Source organism: Uloborus diversus, chromosome 8 (genome assembly GCF_026930045.1).
Source record: "Uloborus diversus isolate 005 chromosome 8, Udiv.v.3.1, whole genome shotgun sequence".
NCBI classification, from domain to species: domain Eukaryota; kingdom Metazoa; phylum Arthropoda; class Arachnida; order Araneae; family Uloboridae; genus Uloborus; species Uloborus diversus.
In genome coordinates, this window is record NC_072738.1 from 138,299,316 (window position 1) to 138,317,619 (window position 18,304).

General features: G+C 31.9%; 1 protein-coding gene across 1 annotated transcript in view; it reads left to right on the top strand.

Annotated features, from left to right (window-relative positions):
• Positions 1-2,911: 2,911 nt before the first annotated feature.
• Positions 2,912-18,304, top strand: part of LOC129227503 (G2/mitotic-specific cyclin-B-like) — a 39,406-nt gene continuing 24,013 nt past the window's right edge. Inside the window, exons 1-3 of the mRNA XM_054862078.1 lie at positions 2,912-3,047; positions 3,131-3,256; positions 12,506-12,616. Of these exons, the coding sequence (XP_054718053.1) occupies positions 3,045-3,047; positions 3,131-3,256; positions 12,506-12,616 (240 nt within the window). The 5' untranslated portion in view covers positions 2,912-3,044. The remainder of the gene's footprint in view (positions 3,048-3,130; positions 3,257-12,505; positions 12,617-18,304) is intronic.

Sequence of the window (18,304 nt, forward strand, 5' to 3'; positions counted from 1 at the left end):
AATACATAGCTTTCAATGGGTTATTGTTGCAGAGTGTAAATATTTATTTTCTAAAAGATATTGGCATCCAGAGTGGCTGTCAAAATTGTTCACATGAAAAATAGCCTATTTTTAATGCGCTGTAGCACAAGTTTGTCCCATTGCATCTTCTTTTCGTTGGTACCATTAGAAAGGAGATATTCTTCCCACACAGAATTATTTTATTCTCTTATAATATTTTAGTGGCCCCTTAACCTCAGAATATTTTAGCGGCTCTGTGCGGTCGCACAGTTTGTCACCCCCTAAGCACGGCCCTGGTTGCCCAGGGTATTAATATTATCCATCTAACTTGGGTCGTTCATGTTATCTGCCTTGATAATAGCAGTATTCTAAAGAAACTTTTCATGGCCAAGCCATTTTGTACTAGAATACATGGAAGACCAAAGCTGCACTGGGTGGATGCTGTGGAAGAGGATTGCATTGTCCTTAGGTCTAAGAACTGGAAGAGCTTAGCTGCAATTAGAGGAGGTTGGAAACAACCGGTACAGAAGGTCTTGGCCCATTCTGGGCTGTCGCGCCATGGATGATGAAACACTGCTGCTTGCTAAACAGTAGCAATTGTTTTTTGAAGGATGTAAATTTTATACTTTGATAACTGGAGATAATACCATTGAAACCAAGTACATAAGGGTAGGAATGGTCGGAAAAAACCCTGGAATTTTTTTGAAAAAGGTTGAAATTGTTTAAATTTTCACTTGGGGAAAAATTTAAAGAGTAGAAACTCCTAGTATAAAATTAGGTAAAGAAATGATAATACTTGCACTTGAATACCTTTTTTTATTTTAGCTGAATATATTTGCAGAAGGGGGCTAGTAAATATGAGAGTGGAAACTAATAGTAGGATTTGAAAAAAAAAAAAAAACATTTTTGTCACGGGAAGCACATTTCTGAGCATGGGAAAGTGATGAGTCTTTCCTTGAGTCATGCCAATTGAACCTGGAACAGCAGCATGCAATGAATATCTGGTCAACATACCAAATACTTGGCAGTAGCCAGATATTTCAATTATCTGGCCTAAAATTATACTGCAAAATCAAATTAAGAAAAAAACATGTCAACCCTTCAAATAATATGCAATATAAAACAAAGTGCTAAATCAATGCTTCAACATTATTTTTAATAAATATATTCCTGTTATGCAAGTACATAGAAAATTGAATGACAAACAATGCACTTATTTTATAGTATCAATAAGTTACAGCACAGACATAAAAAACAGCTTTATTATTTGGCTGAATTAAACATTTTAAAATTGAAAACTAGTTTTTTCAAACTGTCTACATTTAAACAAAAGTAAAATATCCCCCCCCCCTCCTTTCTTTTTGATAATGACCTCTCCAAATCAAAAACTTGATCTACCATTTACCAGCGGCATATCTAAGATTTCTACTTCGAAACTTAGAACAAAAACTGATATCCCCTCCAAAATTATTTTCTGGGTACTGACCCTTGTTGCAGCATTGACACCGTTTTCAGATGAGGAGAGGGGATTAAGGGATATTTTTATCTCTTTTAGGGGGGGGGGGGTGGAGTCTCTTGTTTTTTTTTCATCTGGGGGGGGGGGATCCTAACCAAAAGGGAGTCCTAACCTCAGAGGAGGGTGCTCCATCGCTTTAGGAGGAATGGACAACAAAGGTAACTTAATAAAATGTGCAAGTGCTTTGTAAGGAGAATACACTTCAGTTAAATGAGACACTGTAAAACAATATGCAAGGCATTTAATTTTCATTCTACAATCAGCCTTTTTTGAGACAGGCAGGAGACTAAATCGAATCTCAATTTGGCAGCATTTTTTTTTCTCCTGTGGAATTTTAAATATTGTTTTGAAATGAATTGTGAGGATTGAGGAAAACATTCTTTTCTGTCGAAATTTTGAAGAATTTTCTGTTTTCACATACTTGCGGCAAATCAGAGTTTGCTTTGACGAATTTACAGTGCTATTGCATTTGGAGCAGTTGTGAATGTTTAGCGTGGGTTCAAAAAATTTAGTTGATAGACAGACAATATCACATCACATGAAAAACAATTCTGAAAACATGAGAAAAAAAGCTGAAAAAATTACTTCTGTTTCAATGCTATTACTTTACCTAATTCCTCGTATAATGAAGAAAGCAACTATAATCAGCATAAAACCTAAAGCAACAAAACCTGTCCGTAGTAAGGCTCCGTTATTTATATTACGCATAAAAGCTGGTAAGCTGGCCGTTGAGTTTAAATTATTTTTAAAGTCATTTTCTAAAAAGGGTGGTTTAGTGTGAGTTGTGCACTTCAACACTATGCGTCGGTGCAATAGAACTATTTAAATCTTGAACAGAAGTCTGGTTTCCGCTGTCTGATTCTTTCGCTTGAAAATCATCTCGTTTTAAATGAGTCAAATTTAAGGAATGATTTAAGAAAGTTGAAGGAGATGATATCTGGTTTCCAGCCGCATTTGCTACCGTATGGTAACGTAACAAAACATAGGGTAAAAGTTGCAATATGCAATGTCGCAAATATATTTTTCAATTGATAACAAAACATGTCACAAAAAATGAAATACTGACAAGTTACAAAAAAATATATCAAGCGAAAACATTAAAATAGGATCATGTTTACGTGAGAACACGAAAATCAGACGAAAATAAAATCTTTTTCACTTCTCTTATGTAGAAAATAGTTGAAGTGAAAGTAAGCTTTAGTGACAACAATTAATAAATGAAATATATTGGATAGGTTGTGAGTAAATTTTACTCTATAAAAGTTTCAAAGATAAATAAAAAAGCAACGTTTTCAAAAGAAAGTAATTCCAAATATTGAGAGGAAGTTTTAATAATTATAAATATTTTTTGATTGGAAACAGGAGTTTTATGCTAATCCAAACCGTTTGTCCAATCACGAGGCAGAGTGCCAACTTTAAAAATATTTTCTGAAGCAGCCATAGTTGTTGTAGAAAATTTAGCTATCTTTTAAATGCTTTGAATTGAAAATTATATCGTTTTCTTTGTAATTATTTTTGTAGTTTTGAAATGGTTAGCTACTTCTTGAGCATTAATATCGTTGAACATCACTTGTTTTTGTCTAATATTCTAAAACTTTCAATTCATTTCTATAGGATACTCTGGTAAACCGTGAAAATGAAAATGCTGTGGCTAACAAACAACGTGTAGAGACACGATTTGGTGGTGTGCGCAAACCCCTTAGAGGTGTGGAAAACAAAGCTAGGAATGTACCTGTTAAGGTAAAAGTTATTTTCAATTCTTTGTTCCTGTTAAAAAGGAAAACATTAATGATACCAGTTTACTGTGTTCTTTTGTAGGAGTGCTCGTACAGCGCTGTCTAAATGACGAAAATTTTGTTGACACATGCGTATCTTTTGAGTATACCCATTATTTTTATCATAACATAGTGTGCGGGTAATAGGGGGATATTAATTGAATACAGCACAACTTATGCCAGCAGCTAGTCGAACTTGGAGCTGCTACTTTCAGCCATCATGGGGAGGGGGGGGGGATTCAAATATTTAAACAATGTCTCTAAATAAAAGTAGTACCAGCATCTTTTATCATATATGCAAAATAGTATTAACTTTTCCACAAAATTTAAAAAGTTTGATTTTTGCCCATAACCTTTTTGTGTTGAAGGACCAAGTCCAAAATTTACACACAAGGGGTATCCCAAGGGACTTTACCATTTCACAAAGAGATATTGAAACCCTGTGGTGAATTTCTCTTTTACTATTCGGTAAAAAAATAAATCAATAATTGATACCTTTTCCATTTTGCTTAGCAACTTGTTTACTTTCTATCTTGGAAAAAATTGAGAAATTAGGTTTTCATTAATCATCCTGTTAACTTTTTTTTCTTTCTTTTTCTAACTCATGGAACTTTTGATGTGTATTTTGACTAGATTTCTATTGACTAGATTATTTTAGTGGGGTTTTTATTCCATGTTCCTTAAAAGCTTGCATTTTAATTTGGTGAATTATTTAAGCATCTTGATTTATTGCAGATTATTTTATATTTTAATGGACCTTTTTAGCTTTGTTTCAGGGCTTGTTTTGTTTTAAATCCTTTATAAACTTGAAATAATGCACGATATTGCCAAATAGTTTCTAAGTAACTTTGACCAAAAATGCATGAAATTTAAATGGAAAAATAATCAGAGTTTAAAAATTCGCAAACATTCTAAAAACGAAGAAGTTCTAAATGATGAAAAGTGGCTGCATAAGTCTTGATATTATCTACATAATTTTTCTGTAACAGACTGTCAAATAAGTGTTTATTCCACTTTCGCCAGCTATTGAAGTTGATGGAGTTAGTGAAATAATGTTGAACATGGTTTAGTTGTCAAAACCTGATTGGTTAAATTTAAGTTAGGGATGTATCGGATTGTTGATATTTGGAAAACTGCCTGTTTGGCTGAAAAACTGAATATTCGGTTTACCCAAATACTTTATTCACCAATCCATCGGTAAACAAATTCTAAATATTAGACTATTGCTAAACAAATGCATATTTACAGTGAATAGAAGTTATAGTATCATAATGCTAGATTAATTGGAGAGTTAAAATAAAAACTTTCTTGAGGGAAAAAATCTGAATTTAAGAAACGATACTTACTCAATAAATAGACTTTAAAATTTGTGTTCGCATTTAACCTCTATAATTTAATTGAATATAACAGGGGGCAAAAAATAGCAACTCTGTTTGACAAGTACAGTACCCGCACTAATAAAACCACTGGATTATAAAATTGGCTGCATTTTAAACTCAAATCTCAGGGTATAAAACTGGTCGGTAAAATTCTGTATTCTTGATCTTTGTCAGTTTTTTTTAATTCAAAATTTAGTTGGTGAAGCCTATTTTTTAAATTTGCCCGAAGAATTCAATTTGTTTTAAGAAAAATATCGGCAGTGGTATTTTTCCTGATAAGCTTTATAAAATGTCAAAAAGTGAGCAATTGCCAAAACTGTAACCAAATTTTACCAACCTGGTAAAGTTTGCATTATTTTATAAGGATATTTTGCTGTTGGCTTTTTGGTCTATTTTCCACAAAAGATACACCAAATATATGCTTTTAGACTGTTGTAAAAAAAACTAAATAATTGTCAAATAAGTTAATGACTACTGCAAAATAAAAATATTGAAAGTGAGGTATTGAGGTGGGAAAATGTGTTTGTTGGTCTGTCCGATGCCCCCCCCCTTCCTTCAGGGGCCGGTGGCGGATCTAGCCACTCTTGTTAGGAGGGGCGGTTGAGTAACACATTATGAGAGGGAGGGACTCTAATGAAAATAAAATTGAAAAAAAAGAAATGTAGCAAATTTTTTAAAAATTTCGAATAATAAAAGTTGTTAAAACAGTGAATGAAAGTAAAATGTTTCTAGTACCAAGAATAAAAAATTGAAAGAAAAAAAAATCTAATATTCTGGATCCATTGTCCAAATTAAACCTTTCAGCTTTTGATTAGTGTTACGACTCATGAACTATTTTCAGTAGCCATTTAGGTCCTCAATTGAGGCAGTGAGAAACGAAGGGATATAAGTGGACATTTTCAAGTTTTGAGTAATTAAATTTTTTTCTAAATCATATTGTGTAAGTAGAACCAGGGGTCTGGCCAGAGCAAATTTGGGTCCGTTAACGGACCCTTCACAAAAATCCGATCAACCAAAACGGACCCTTTACAAAATTCTGGTAAACAAAAACGGATCTTTCACAAATTGTTTATTGAAGGAGCAAATCTCAAATTAAAATAATACAGCATATTTAAAGTTAAATTAGAAGAATCAACTTATACAAAATCTGCTAATTTTGCAAAAGAAAAAAAAAATCGGTCTCTTGTGATGCTCCTGCAAGCCATAAATAATTACTACCGCAAAATAAATATAATGCCTGTTGTTGGTTTCTTTGAAAGAAATTAACAGCTGAAAGTCAGTTTGGTTTATAATTTTGCTTGTTTTATGCAGTGGAGTTGTTGTAAACTTCTTTGGAAAAGCGTCAACATTCTCTGAATAGGCGTAGTAAGCACTTTTCTCCCCACTTATGATTTAATCATCAATAATATACAGCGAAATGAATTTAGAACTGCAAAGGATAGAATGCAGTGTTCGCGCTCAACTATCCGTAACTTGGGTCCCAAGGACCCATTAATGAAATAGATTTGGGTCCTTTGGCGGAAAAAATGAGTCCCTTAAATTTTAAACAGAAAATCTTAGCACATAATTGAATAATATACAACTATTTATACTTAGAGAAAAGAAACTATCCACATAGTTATTTGAAAAAGGTATGAAATAAACTAAATTGGTTAATTTTGCCCTTTTTTTCTGTGATTATCATATGTTGAAATAATACACTTGCAAGATTTAGTTATCTGAGAAACTATTTAGTCAGTTACAAAGAGGTAAACTCAAAATTTACTTTAAAGTTGGATTTTACCATGAAATAAAAAATAAATGCCTTTGATTGATCAAGCAGAAAGCACTCCCTTAACCTTTGCTTTCATGAACATTTTTCTAGGTGAAAAAAAGCAACTAGCCCCCCCCCCCCCCCCCTCCATCAATTATCAATGGCAATTTCATAGAAATAGAAAAAAATCGCAAGCGAATTAACACAACGCAAAAATCGCGATCGCAAAAACGAAACATTTTCTCACATGAATATGAAAATTGCTCATTTGCAATCTTAAATTAGAAAATTTGACTTCAATGTGACTCTTTTAAAATATCTGTGTTGGCTTTGGTGCTACTTTTAAAATTTCGCCATTTTCAAAATGCCGCGATCGATTAATACGTGACTTTTGCAAGTCCAAATAGAAATAGCCCCTCAGAAATAGGTGAATTATTAGAAAATGAACAAGGTTAAAGTGCTTTTGTATAAAATTCATATTCATAAGTAATTTAACAAGAAAAATGTTAAGTTCAGAACTTTGTGCTTTGCGCGATCGGGAAAATGTTCGCCATTTTTTTTTCACCCATCCTTTTATTGAGGATGCAAGATAATAATTTTCAAAAGTAATTCTGGTTAGGTGAATGCAAAATAGATAAGCTTTTACTACTCAGTTGTCCTGTATCAATCCTGAAGATTGCATTGAAACCACTCTTACTTTTGATCTTTATTGTTGTTTTCAGGAATTTCCCCAAGATAAAAGTTGAGGGAGAACTTATTCTTAGAATACAGTACAATGGGCTATTTATGAACTTGCAATATTTTGCTCCTTGAGCTCTGCCCAGGAGGTCACTGTAAGCTCCAGTCTTATCACTAAAATTCCATTGACTGGTCAACAGTAGGGGCGTGTTTGAATAGCTGATACAGAGATAGGGTCATTTTAATCCTTTTCTGTTGATTCTCCTGGTCATTGAAGCTTAAAAGCATTCACTAGATAGATCTTCAGCATTTTCCACAATTTTTTTTCTGGTTTTTATCTTTTGAGTGTTCTGGGTCCCTAGGACCCGAATTATCGCGGAAGTTGCGTCCCTTTCCCGCGAATTTGCGTAAAAAACCCGCTATAGCGCGTAAACGAGAACCCTGGAATGAGTGGGGCGGATGTGATCGCTTCAGATAGGGTTACGAAATGTAAACTTATCGCCACTTAATGTCTGGTGGTGCGATGTTAAACTGTTATTTTGAGAGAAAGTTATATGGGTTTGGTTTTTCGATACTAAAAAGGATAATTAACTTTAAATAAACTTTTATTTACCGTTATTTTTTTCTATAGATGTCTACATTTTGAAAAACGCAATCTTTTTACATCCAATATGAGAATCATATTTTATTTTTTTCAAGCTAACTTCGCTTTATTAGGATGCAAATAAATGAAAAGTCTCTTTATTTTTGTAACAAAGTTTATTTCAAGTTTTTAAAGGGGAATTCCATTTTCTTTTATGGGTCAATAATTAAAATGCTGAATCGATGGTTTATTTTTTATTTATTTTTGCTTCAACTGTGTGCAGATATTAATGATATGTTTATCATAGGACTCTAAAATGCGATTCAAAAGTAATTTTATCAAAAATATTTATTTTACAAGCAGTTTTTATACTTTTGATTCCTTCACTTTGAGGATTGCAATCTCTTTGCATCCGCTGTGGAAATCCGATTTTCGATGTTTAGTACGCTTAGTTAAGAGGTAAAAAAATAAAATATTTTTTTCTTTTTGTGAAAATCACGGAGTTTATAAGGTTTGAACGAAACTCTGTGCTCTTAAACAGTGTCTTGGGTTAAAAAGTTAAATGCTGAACCCCTGCCTAATTTTTTTTCTTACAGTTATTTTAAATACTATACAAAAAACATTTCTAATATAATTTAACATGATGTAGAATGGTAGATAAATATTGATACTTGAGGGATGCCCATCTCCCATGGAGCGATACCTCCCCCTCTCTTTCAATACTAGAAAAACACTCAAGAATGATTTTCAACAGAAAAGAAAAAACACTCAACTTTAAGTGTCAATGATGCAGTTTCCACCATTTCAAGAGTCTAAACTTTCATTTTTACAAGAAAATTTTTTTTTTAATTTGATTTTTCACAAAATTTTATTTTTCACATAAAACGGACCCTGTGAAAAATCCTGGACAGACCCCTGAGAACCTACCAGGGCTACTAGTATCATCTCTTGCCCCAAGACAAAAGAGGGTCACCTACCATGTATGCTAAATATCTCCAAATTTAATTTTGCCACTTACATCCCTTTGCTTCTCACTGTCTCGATTATTTTTTTTTCGTTATAAAAGAAATGTTGCAGTATCAAGATATTAAGTTAATCTCTCTCTAACTATTGGACAACAAGATGAAGAGACCTCCCAAAATCTCACATTTATTTTCTCATTCGAAGAAGAGTTTGGCGACATTTTCCCAGAAAATTTTCCAATTTACAAACCTTAGTTTTGGGCAGAGTTGGGCAAATTTTAATTACATGAACAATTGATTAATTGGTAAACGTAACCACAACAACTAACAACTGATAAATTGTAATTGTGGAAAGTTTACAATTGACGAGTAATTGTAGTTTATTACAATTGTTTTGTGAATTTTAATTAAAACTAACTCTTGAAAAAATTACTGGTTTTGTATAATATACTGTACAGGCGACAGGTCTACCTGGAACGTGGACGCTGGACGGGTACCATATTATTATCTATTTAAATACACATGTTAGTGACTAATAAAAGATCAATGCTCAACAGTAACTTCATTACGAGCAATAAATTAACTGCAGCATATGACTTTTCTCAAATCTTATGGCTCCATCGAAATTTCCTCAAAAAAGGTATATTTCAATTAAAAATTCAAAAACAATTTTTTTACTAATATCTAAACATCTGAAAGAAATTTCAAAAATGTATCTTATGTACATGATTTAAAAAAAAATAAACAAATCATTCTCCGAGCCGTTACATCTTTCTTTCTCACCTCCCCTATTATGGGTTAAACTAAAACAACGATTTACACACTTTAAGCACTTAATTAAAACACAAACATTTACGTGTGGGGGGGGAAAAAGCTTGCCTTGAGGAGACTAGTTCATGTGGCGAGCAAGCAATCGGCACTGAACGAAAATACGAAATTGAATAATAATTCAGACTCTGTACCCTGCGCTGTACCTATTGATACAGAAAGTTAATTGTTAGTTTTAATTGTTTCATAAAACAATTAAAAATTTAATTACAATTATTTTAATTATGAGAAATGATTAACGTACATTATTCCAATTAAATTAATTACAAAGTGCAATTAAGTTTAATTGGAATTAATTTAATTACAATTGTCTTAATTGCAATTACTTTTTTAATCAATTAACAAGACAATTGAAAAAAAAATTAATACCCAACACTGGTTTTGGGGGAGATTCAACCCCCCCCCCCCCCCCCCCGTGGATCCGCAACTGCTCCCTCCTATTATTGAAAAAAAACCTTGTTCGAAAAATGTTGGAGAGGGTGGCATCATTCATATTTTTCACCGTGGTTCAAAAATAAAGCATATGCACCAGTGAGAAAATTAAAAAAAAAAAGGAATAGATCTCGAAGGAAATTTGTTTGAAAAAACTTATTTAAACAGAGGTCTGGCCAAAGGAAATTAGGGTCCGTTAACGAACCCTTCAGAAGAATCCGACCAACCAAAACGGACCTTTCACAAAATCCCGACCAACCAAAATGGACTCTTCACAAAATTCTGATAAACAAAAACGAATCTTTCGCAAATTGTTTATTGGAAGAGCAAATCCAGATAACGCAGCATATTTCCATGCATAAAAACTATCATGTTTGGAACCTTTTTTCAAGTTAGATTAGATGGATCAACTTATCTGTTAAATTTGCAAAAGAAAAAACTCTTATGATGCTCCTGCAAGCGATAAATAACTACTAAGGTGAGATAAATGTAATGCGTGTTGTTGGTTTCTTTGAAATTGATGAATGGTTACGATGGCTTTTTCCTTGAATAAAAAGTTAAATAAATTCAATTGTCATGCTATTGTTTCAGTTATAATGAACTCTTATTTCCCCTTGTTATTATTACTTTTTTAAGGGGGGAGGGTCCCCTTGTGGTAGTTGCATTTTCACACAGGGAAAAAAACTGAATTTTTTTTCCAAAAAGGAGTGGCAACCATGATCGTGACTAACGTAACATTTTTGAAACCCCGATAAATAATGCTTATGTTAAGAGGCCAATTTTTCTGAAAGTTACACAGGCGTTTAAAATTGACCGATGTATTTGTAAGAGTTAAACGGTCTATTTTAAATAAACTACGGATTTGTTACAGATGAATCTTTTTTGATCTTTAATGGTACTTTTACGAAAAAGTGTGTGTGACTAACGTAACCATCTAATAACAATCAATGAATGCATATAAAAAAACTTTTCGTAATTAATCTCTTGCTTTTATATTACTTTTACACTTTTTAGGAACTTTTTTATGTTGCATTATGGTTCTTTCTTTTCTATATTAGTATAAGAAATTGAATGGATGGATTCAGTTCAATTACTCAATTTGAATGTACAAAAAAAACTGATTTTACTAGCTGAATAACATTTTTAGGTTAATTAAATCCTGAATATCTTTTTTGAAAAGTTAACTTAGTACAAGGTGAAAGTTTCACCAAAATCTGGTATTCTGCCGATATACTAGTTATCGGCATAAGAAACAACATAGTACTTTTTAACGGCATATTATTTTTTTAAGGTTTACAGATTCATTGAACGAATTGTATTGTGCATCTTGAATTAAAATGTAATATTGGAAAAAAATATTCGAATATTTTCGCAGAATGCATTTTAATTCCAGATATCATCGTAAATGTTTAAATTTCTAAATGATCATTCATGCATTTTCTGAAATATGCTGCAGCAGCGCTTATTGTCACTGTATCGTGTAACATCATCGAATCTTTCCAAGCGAGCTACCATTACTTCATTTTAATAATAGGTGGAGATGTATTTTCTAAAAAATTTAACTTTCTCTTTGTTACGACTCTTTCTATTTTCTTCATTCTTTAGCTTGAATCTTTTGCTCAATATACATTCAGCAGATTACTCATTTTGCTTTATTCACCTTTTTAAAAAATATTTCTTTAAATTGGAAATATCTTTTTAAGGACCTTTGAAAAAATATTTTTCTATATAGACAGATCTAAAATGTAATATTACTGGTATTTTTCACCCTATATATTTTTAATCAATATAAAATGCCTACTTATTTGAAAATGTACATTAAATACTAGCAGTTATTTTTAAAGAGTTAAGTTAGTCACATGCAAACTGACGTTAGTCACAGCTCAAATGTTAAGTTAGTCATACTAATTATTTTATATCTATTAATACTAAAAAAAATTTTGCACTTTTTAAGTAGATATGATGCAGATGTAAAAAAAGTGCTGTTTGGTTCAACATCTGGTTTAGTGTTAGAGCTGAAAATAGTAAGTTTTCGTGACTAACGGTAACTTGAATATTTGCAGGGAAATAACCAAACTAATTAAAATACTTATCTTATAATGTATACAAAAAGGACAGTCTATTTTATTTGGGCTAACATCTAGTCTTTTAGAATAAACATAGTTCTTTTCAAAAATAGCATTTTTACATTACACAAGAAAACTTAGACACATGTTTTTGGGTATGCTAAGCCTTTTCTAAAATCTCGCATGTTTAGAGCCAGAAAAAAAAAAACAGTGAAATTTTTGCAAACTGTTACTGGATTTATGTACTAGAAAGTATGCTGAATGAAATGATAGGTCACAATTAGGGCTTTGTGGGATAAATTTTTTTTTCTGAGGTTGACATTTTTATGGAATGACCTTGTATCAGTTTTCATGTTTTAATGAATTCTTTCCTTTAAATTAATGTTAACTGTTTAGAACTTTCAGCATCAATAAATGGTATCTGTGTGAACAAAATAATCTTGTACTTAATCTCTAAATTATAAGACTTCATCTGAAAATATGGATTTTTTTGGACTTATTAAGTAAATATAACTTTAGGGTTTTTTTGGTAGGCTTCTTTCAAGGACAAAGCCAAGGTGATCTCTGTGGCCGTAAATGCCAAAGAAAATGTGAAGGTTAACAAGCTTGTCAAGACTGGTAAAGTTAAATCTGAACAGAAAGAGGTAAGATAAGTTATATTCCAGCTTCTCCCCTCTTTCTAAATGTTAATCTTACAACACAGTCCTTTAATTTCTGATTTTTTTCCCCTTTAATTTTACAGTTTCTTGAAATTTTAAGCCTATTTATTTTTAAAGAATAAAATAAGTTTTCACATTTAAAATATGTGGCAAGAGAGTATTCATATTTTTCTTCAACGTACTGTCGTTCATTTGCAAATTTGCTGTTAAGTCTCCTCCTCTGACCATCAAGGTTCAGCGACAAGATTTTTAGTGCATGCACTTTTTTTTTGAGAACTCTTAAGACGCCGAACTTTCATTGGTCTAGCCGTTGCTGGTTTTATTTATGCTCTTTCTTAAAGACATCTTATGGCTTTTCCTGCTAGCTCGATAATTTTCATGTTATAGTGATGAGAATTAGTGTTTCCAAGGTACTTATTGCCGGAACTAAGCTACTGCCAGTGTTTCCTGGGTAAATGATCAAGTAATTAAATAAGTTGAATTAGTCATTTATTTTACTTTGCCATGTATGGTTATATATAGTAGGTTCCACATGCTCTGAAAGCAGACTGTAAACTGATGAATAATGACCTAGAATTTTATTAAAACTATGTCATGGAAATTTTTAATTTCAACTCTAAGCCCTGCTTACAGTTTTTTTTAACTGTTGTGTGTTCTCGAGAAAAATCAAATGGAAAAGAAGCCTTACCCCTCTCTTTTTAAGCTTGGGTAATTTTTTACATAGATGACATAGTCGATTTGATGTGGATTTCTTTCAACTTTTCTGAAAAATAAGATTGCAAAAATAATTTTCCTTAAGAAAGCCTCTGTTTTTCGGTTTAACTATACTTTTAATTTAAATCATTGCCCACCCATTGAAGACATATGAATTTTTCACTGAACATAAAGTTGCTAAATTAGGTGCTACAACATTTTTCTCAAATCTGCTTTTTTTTTTTTTTTTTTGAAAAGCAGATTGATTTCTTTTTAAAATGTTCTTGTCATTATCCTAAAATTTTAAAACGAGTAGAGCTGGTTTTAATATTTTTTACCTGCAATGTTAATTGACATGTTTCTTATTGGACAATTTACAAAATTTTGTGTGACAATATTAAGAAAAATGTAACCATGGTTATACATACAAAATGTATTTGCAATTTAGTTTAATGAATCAACTTTCAATACTGATAATTTCAACACTTAACAGATGGATTTAGCTTAAACTTGTTAAATTAATAGATATTAGTTTGTATTGAATGAGCATTAAAAGCTAGTGTGTAGTTTAGTTTGTAACTATGCCGCCGTGTTAAGCACAGATGTGGTATCTGCCAAAATTGTCCGGCTGTCAAAATTGAGTAATTGTCACCGGGTAGTCATTAGTAATTTAGTTTATCTACATATTAAGTTTTTTATAAATTTGTGAATGCAAAATATTAAAAATAACTATAGCAATAAAGTGGTATCTGCATGGTTTGCTAACGAAATTTGAAAGTAAATGACAAATACTAAGCCTTTAAAGTGGTATCTGAGCAGTTAATTTTTTCCTTAGTAATTATGTAGATAAAACTCTTATACTTAAGTCAAGCAGCATATTTAATAACTTAGCAGTTTATTGTAACAGTATTAAAATTTAACTTAGAATTGTTGATACAGGTCGATAATAAAAACTAATACAACTTTGTATAAATATTCAGCTTTGCATGTTTCAATTTTTATTTAAAATGTAGATTCTTAAAGAAATGTAAAATATTCATATCTAATTCTTTTATGCAAAAAAAAAATCATTCTACGGCCAATTATATTTATGTATCATCTGCCGTCAGAATTATCTTCATGCCAAGCAGGGTTGGCAAAAACCCGGGTTTTTTAAAAAGCTCATGGACCCAGGGTTTTTTAAAAAGAAATGCAGGGATTTTTAGTCTTTTTTTAAGGAAAGTGGGGTACTCGTAGAATATTGTGCGTAAGTAGATGGACAAAGCGCAAAAATTGTCTTGGAGTAAAAAAAGCTGGGAAAATTCAGCGTTTTCTGAAGAACAAAGTAAGACGACAAAATCCAAGAATGGTGAAGTTTTAGATTTTTTAGTTTCCATGTTTACCAACAATTAAGGCAAAGTTACTACTCGAGTGATAAAATCTATTGATCATTTTTAATTACTACACTTTTTTTTTTCAATTTTACTTCATTGTATTTCATTTTGTTATGCAAAACTACTGTAGACCCTCACGTAGTTTAAATCCCTTTTTACTGAATTCCAGCTTAATCAAGACATTTCTTTGAATTTTATGCTACCTGTTTTTCTCTGTACAGAGTAATTAATATTAAACTTTTTCGTAAGATAATAAAAATACTGTACATCCTATTCTGATTTCTGTCTGACAGTTTGTAAAACCTGTTAATTTCTAAAAAATATACCTTGTTTATTAGAGATTTGTAACGTGTTGGTTTGTAGAAAATAATTCACATGAAAGCTTTTTAGCTAGAGTATTTTCCTCTGTACAATCAACAAATATTGAGAAAACCAGACGGGACAAGATTTCAAGATAATTTGAGTTATTTATTGGCTAGTTAAAGAAAGTTAAATATATTTATTTAAAATCTTTAAAGCCCCGTGGCAGAAAAGACGCGACACAGCGACATCGTCGCGGACAACGAAACCCTATCCCCCCACGGGCAGTTCTGTCCGCGAAAAAAAAGTTCAGTTAATGGTGCATCAGATTTCACCGTTTAAACTTTTAGGTGGAGGGGGGAGGTAATTTGAGAAAGATTTTGGTCTCAGTTTGGGGGTAGGGTCTTGTTCTTGAGAAGGGACTGCTTCATAGAATTTAGGGAGGTGTACCATTGTCTTGGGGGGGGGGGGGGTGAGGGGAGGTAAAGGTCAAGATTCATGATCGCCACTCGCCACGTGGCGACCTAAAAAAGCGTCGCCATTCCCCCCCCCCCCCCAACCCCATGTTTCTAGGAAAAAAATCTTGGGATGAACAGGAATTATACACAAACTCAAGAGGGAAATAAATCGTTTTGGAAGCATACGCCCGAGGATAAACACATCAAGGAAGATCGTTTTTTGACCAGAACGGAAATAGTTATGCGTGAAAGCATCGACACCATATTTGGTCACTCACAAGATAGAAGTAGGCTAAGTACTTAAGTTTGCAAAAACAAAGCATAATTTGATGTTTATTCAAACAAATGCAAACTAATGAAAATAACGCAAAATGCGCTGTAAAGCATTTTATTTATTTTTCTTTTATTATTTAAAAGTTTTCTTGAGAAACGAAAAATTTTGTATCTAAAATTTAATCTTATCCTTATTGCATTGGACGCTAATGTGCTAAAAGTTATAACAGTTCAATTAGATTGATGTTTAATGAGGATTTTACATTTTATACTTATTTTTATGCTACAAATTCAAAAACTTAAATCTTAGGTTTTAGCACAGTGGGCATATTTGGTCACTTCCAAGATGGAAGTAGACAAGATTCTTTAAGTGTCTAAATTTCCAAAAATAGAATTGGATGTCTATTGCAATACAATGCAAACTATTGAACATTCTACAAAATGTACCATATTGTTTTCTCCCTAAACAATTATTTTCTTGAAAAATGCAAAAATTTTTCCTTCAAGTTTTATCTTCAGAATATTATTTTATCGATACTGCTAGACGCTAATGTGCTACAAACTGACTCTTCATCTAAATTATTGTTTTTTGAGGGGTTTTAAAGATTAAAATTACTTTCATATCAATTTTTTCGCGTACTCACCATGTTTGGTCATTTGCAAGATGGAAGCAGACAAGACTATTTAATTGCCTAAGTTTCCAAAAACAGAATTGGATGCCTATCTCAGTGTAAACTACTGAAAATAACATAAAAGGGCCAGAATTTTGTTTTTTAATTATTTTCGGGAAAAGTGAAATTTTATCAGCAAAATTGTATTTTTTATACATTTCATCTAAAATTCAGTTCCCTTCCAACTTTATAGATCCAGGCCTGAATAAATCAATGTAAACTTTGGGCCTCCTTGCAACAAAATCTGTAGGGCCCCCTCCCCAGAGGCCAGCAGTGTATATTTGTAACATTAATAAGTCTTAGTGCTAGTTTGTTTCCATCTTTTTTTCAATTTCTTGAGCTGTTGGGGCCCCAGTAAGGACGTGGGCCCTCCTGCATTGTGGTACCTGCGGTATGCAGATCAAGGCCTGGATTTATTTATCTATTTTGGAAAAAATGCATGTTTAGTTTTTAAAATGCAATTCTGATCAGTTCTATTTCTTTATTTTTTTTCATTAAGGTAGTAAAAACTCCCATTTTGACCTTCAGCGCTCGGCGACAGTGGTGGCCACCAAGTTTTATGGGTCTAGTGGCAGCTGGCCACTTAGAAATTTTCTGAATCTTGACCTTTAAGGGGAGGGGAGTCGCCTCCTGCCATGTTTCAAATAAAATTATTTAAAAAAACTAGTTTTTTTATTGAAACTACGCGCGAAATTTTGCCAACAGATTATGAAGTTCTAAAAGGTTGTCGCAGACAGCTACAAAACTTTTTGCCACTGGGCTTTGAAGTACAGTTGGCTCTCTATTTAATGACTTTTCACGGTCCCAGGTGGTCTACTGCAGTGTAAAAGCCTTCTATTTAAGGACGCTTTCTACTTAAGGACGGTTTTTTGTGGTACCTTGAAAGTCCTTAAACAGAGAGTCAACTGTATTTTTTAATGCCATTAAGAGTTAAGAAATATTATTAAAGTTCAAAATTCATTTTTTATGTCCATTGTCTGTGATGAACAAATAAAAAAAGTTTAAATTCTGAAAATATTTGAATTATTTTTCAAAAACTTTTCAGAAAATTAAAAAAAAAAAGTAGTCTAAATAATGAGTCTTTTTAAATATACCCATTGGGTCCAATTCGGCAACCCTGATGCCTGGTGAAAATGACTTTAGGAAATAAAACATTATAAATGATAGCTTTAACATTCTTTGGATATAAAGAACAGAAAGTTATGGTTTAGTTTTGTTAGTTAAAATTTTGAAAATGGTATTTTTTGGAAGACGGATTCTGTTATATTTGTATTAACAAAACAAAGTGACAGCAAAATGCAATTAAAGCAGCTGTTTTAGTATTATTTAATGGTACATTAAGTGAGTTTTAGGCTATTTTTGTCGTATCTGTGCAGATAACTCTAAAAATGACAGTAATAAAGTACCGGCAAAAAAATATATATATTTGGTTGGCAATTAAAAACTTGATATGAGAACTTCTTTTTATGATTTTATTTGGCATGCTCCCTAATGATTTGGTTGAATACTAAATAATTCGGCCAGATTGTACGATATTAGTTATAAGTGATTTTGTGTATAAAATTGCAATACGTTAAAAAAATGTAATATTTACTAGTTAGCAGGTTCGAAAATATTAGATATTTTGATATATATCTGATATTTTCAATTAGCACACTCAAGTCTTTAATAAAATGATAAATGCATCCTCAAATCACTCTTTATTTTCTTCTATTATAATTAGAATATGTAGACTTAAAAATAACGTTTCTTTCATTATTTATATCTAATATTTCAGTTTACATTTCTATTAATTTTAATGGAGTTGATTTAGCATTAGCCGTTTTACTCATTTTTCTTCTGTTAGTTACTTTTAGTTATATAATTCAGAAATACATAATATGCATTAGTCGGCGACGGTCATAA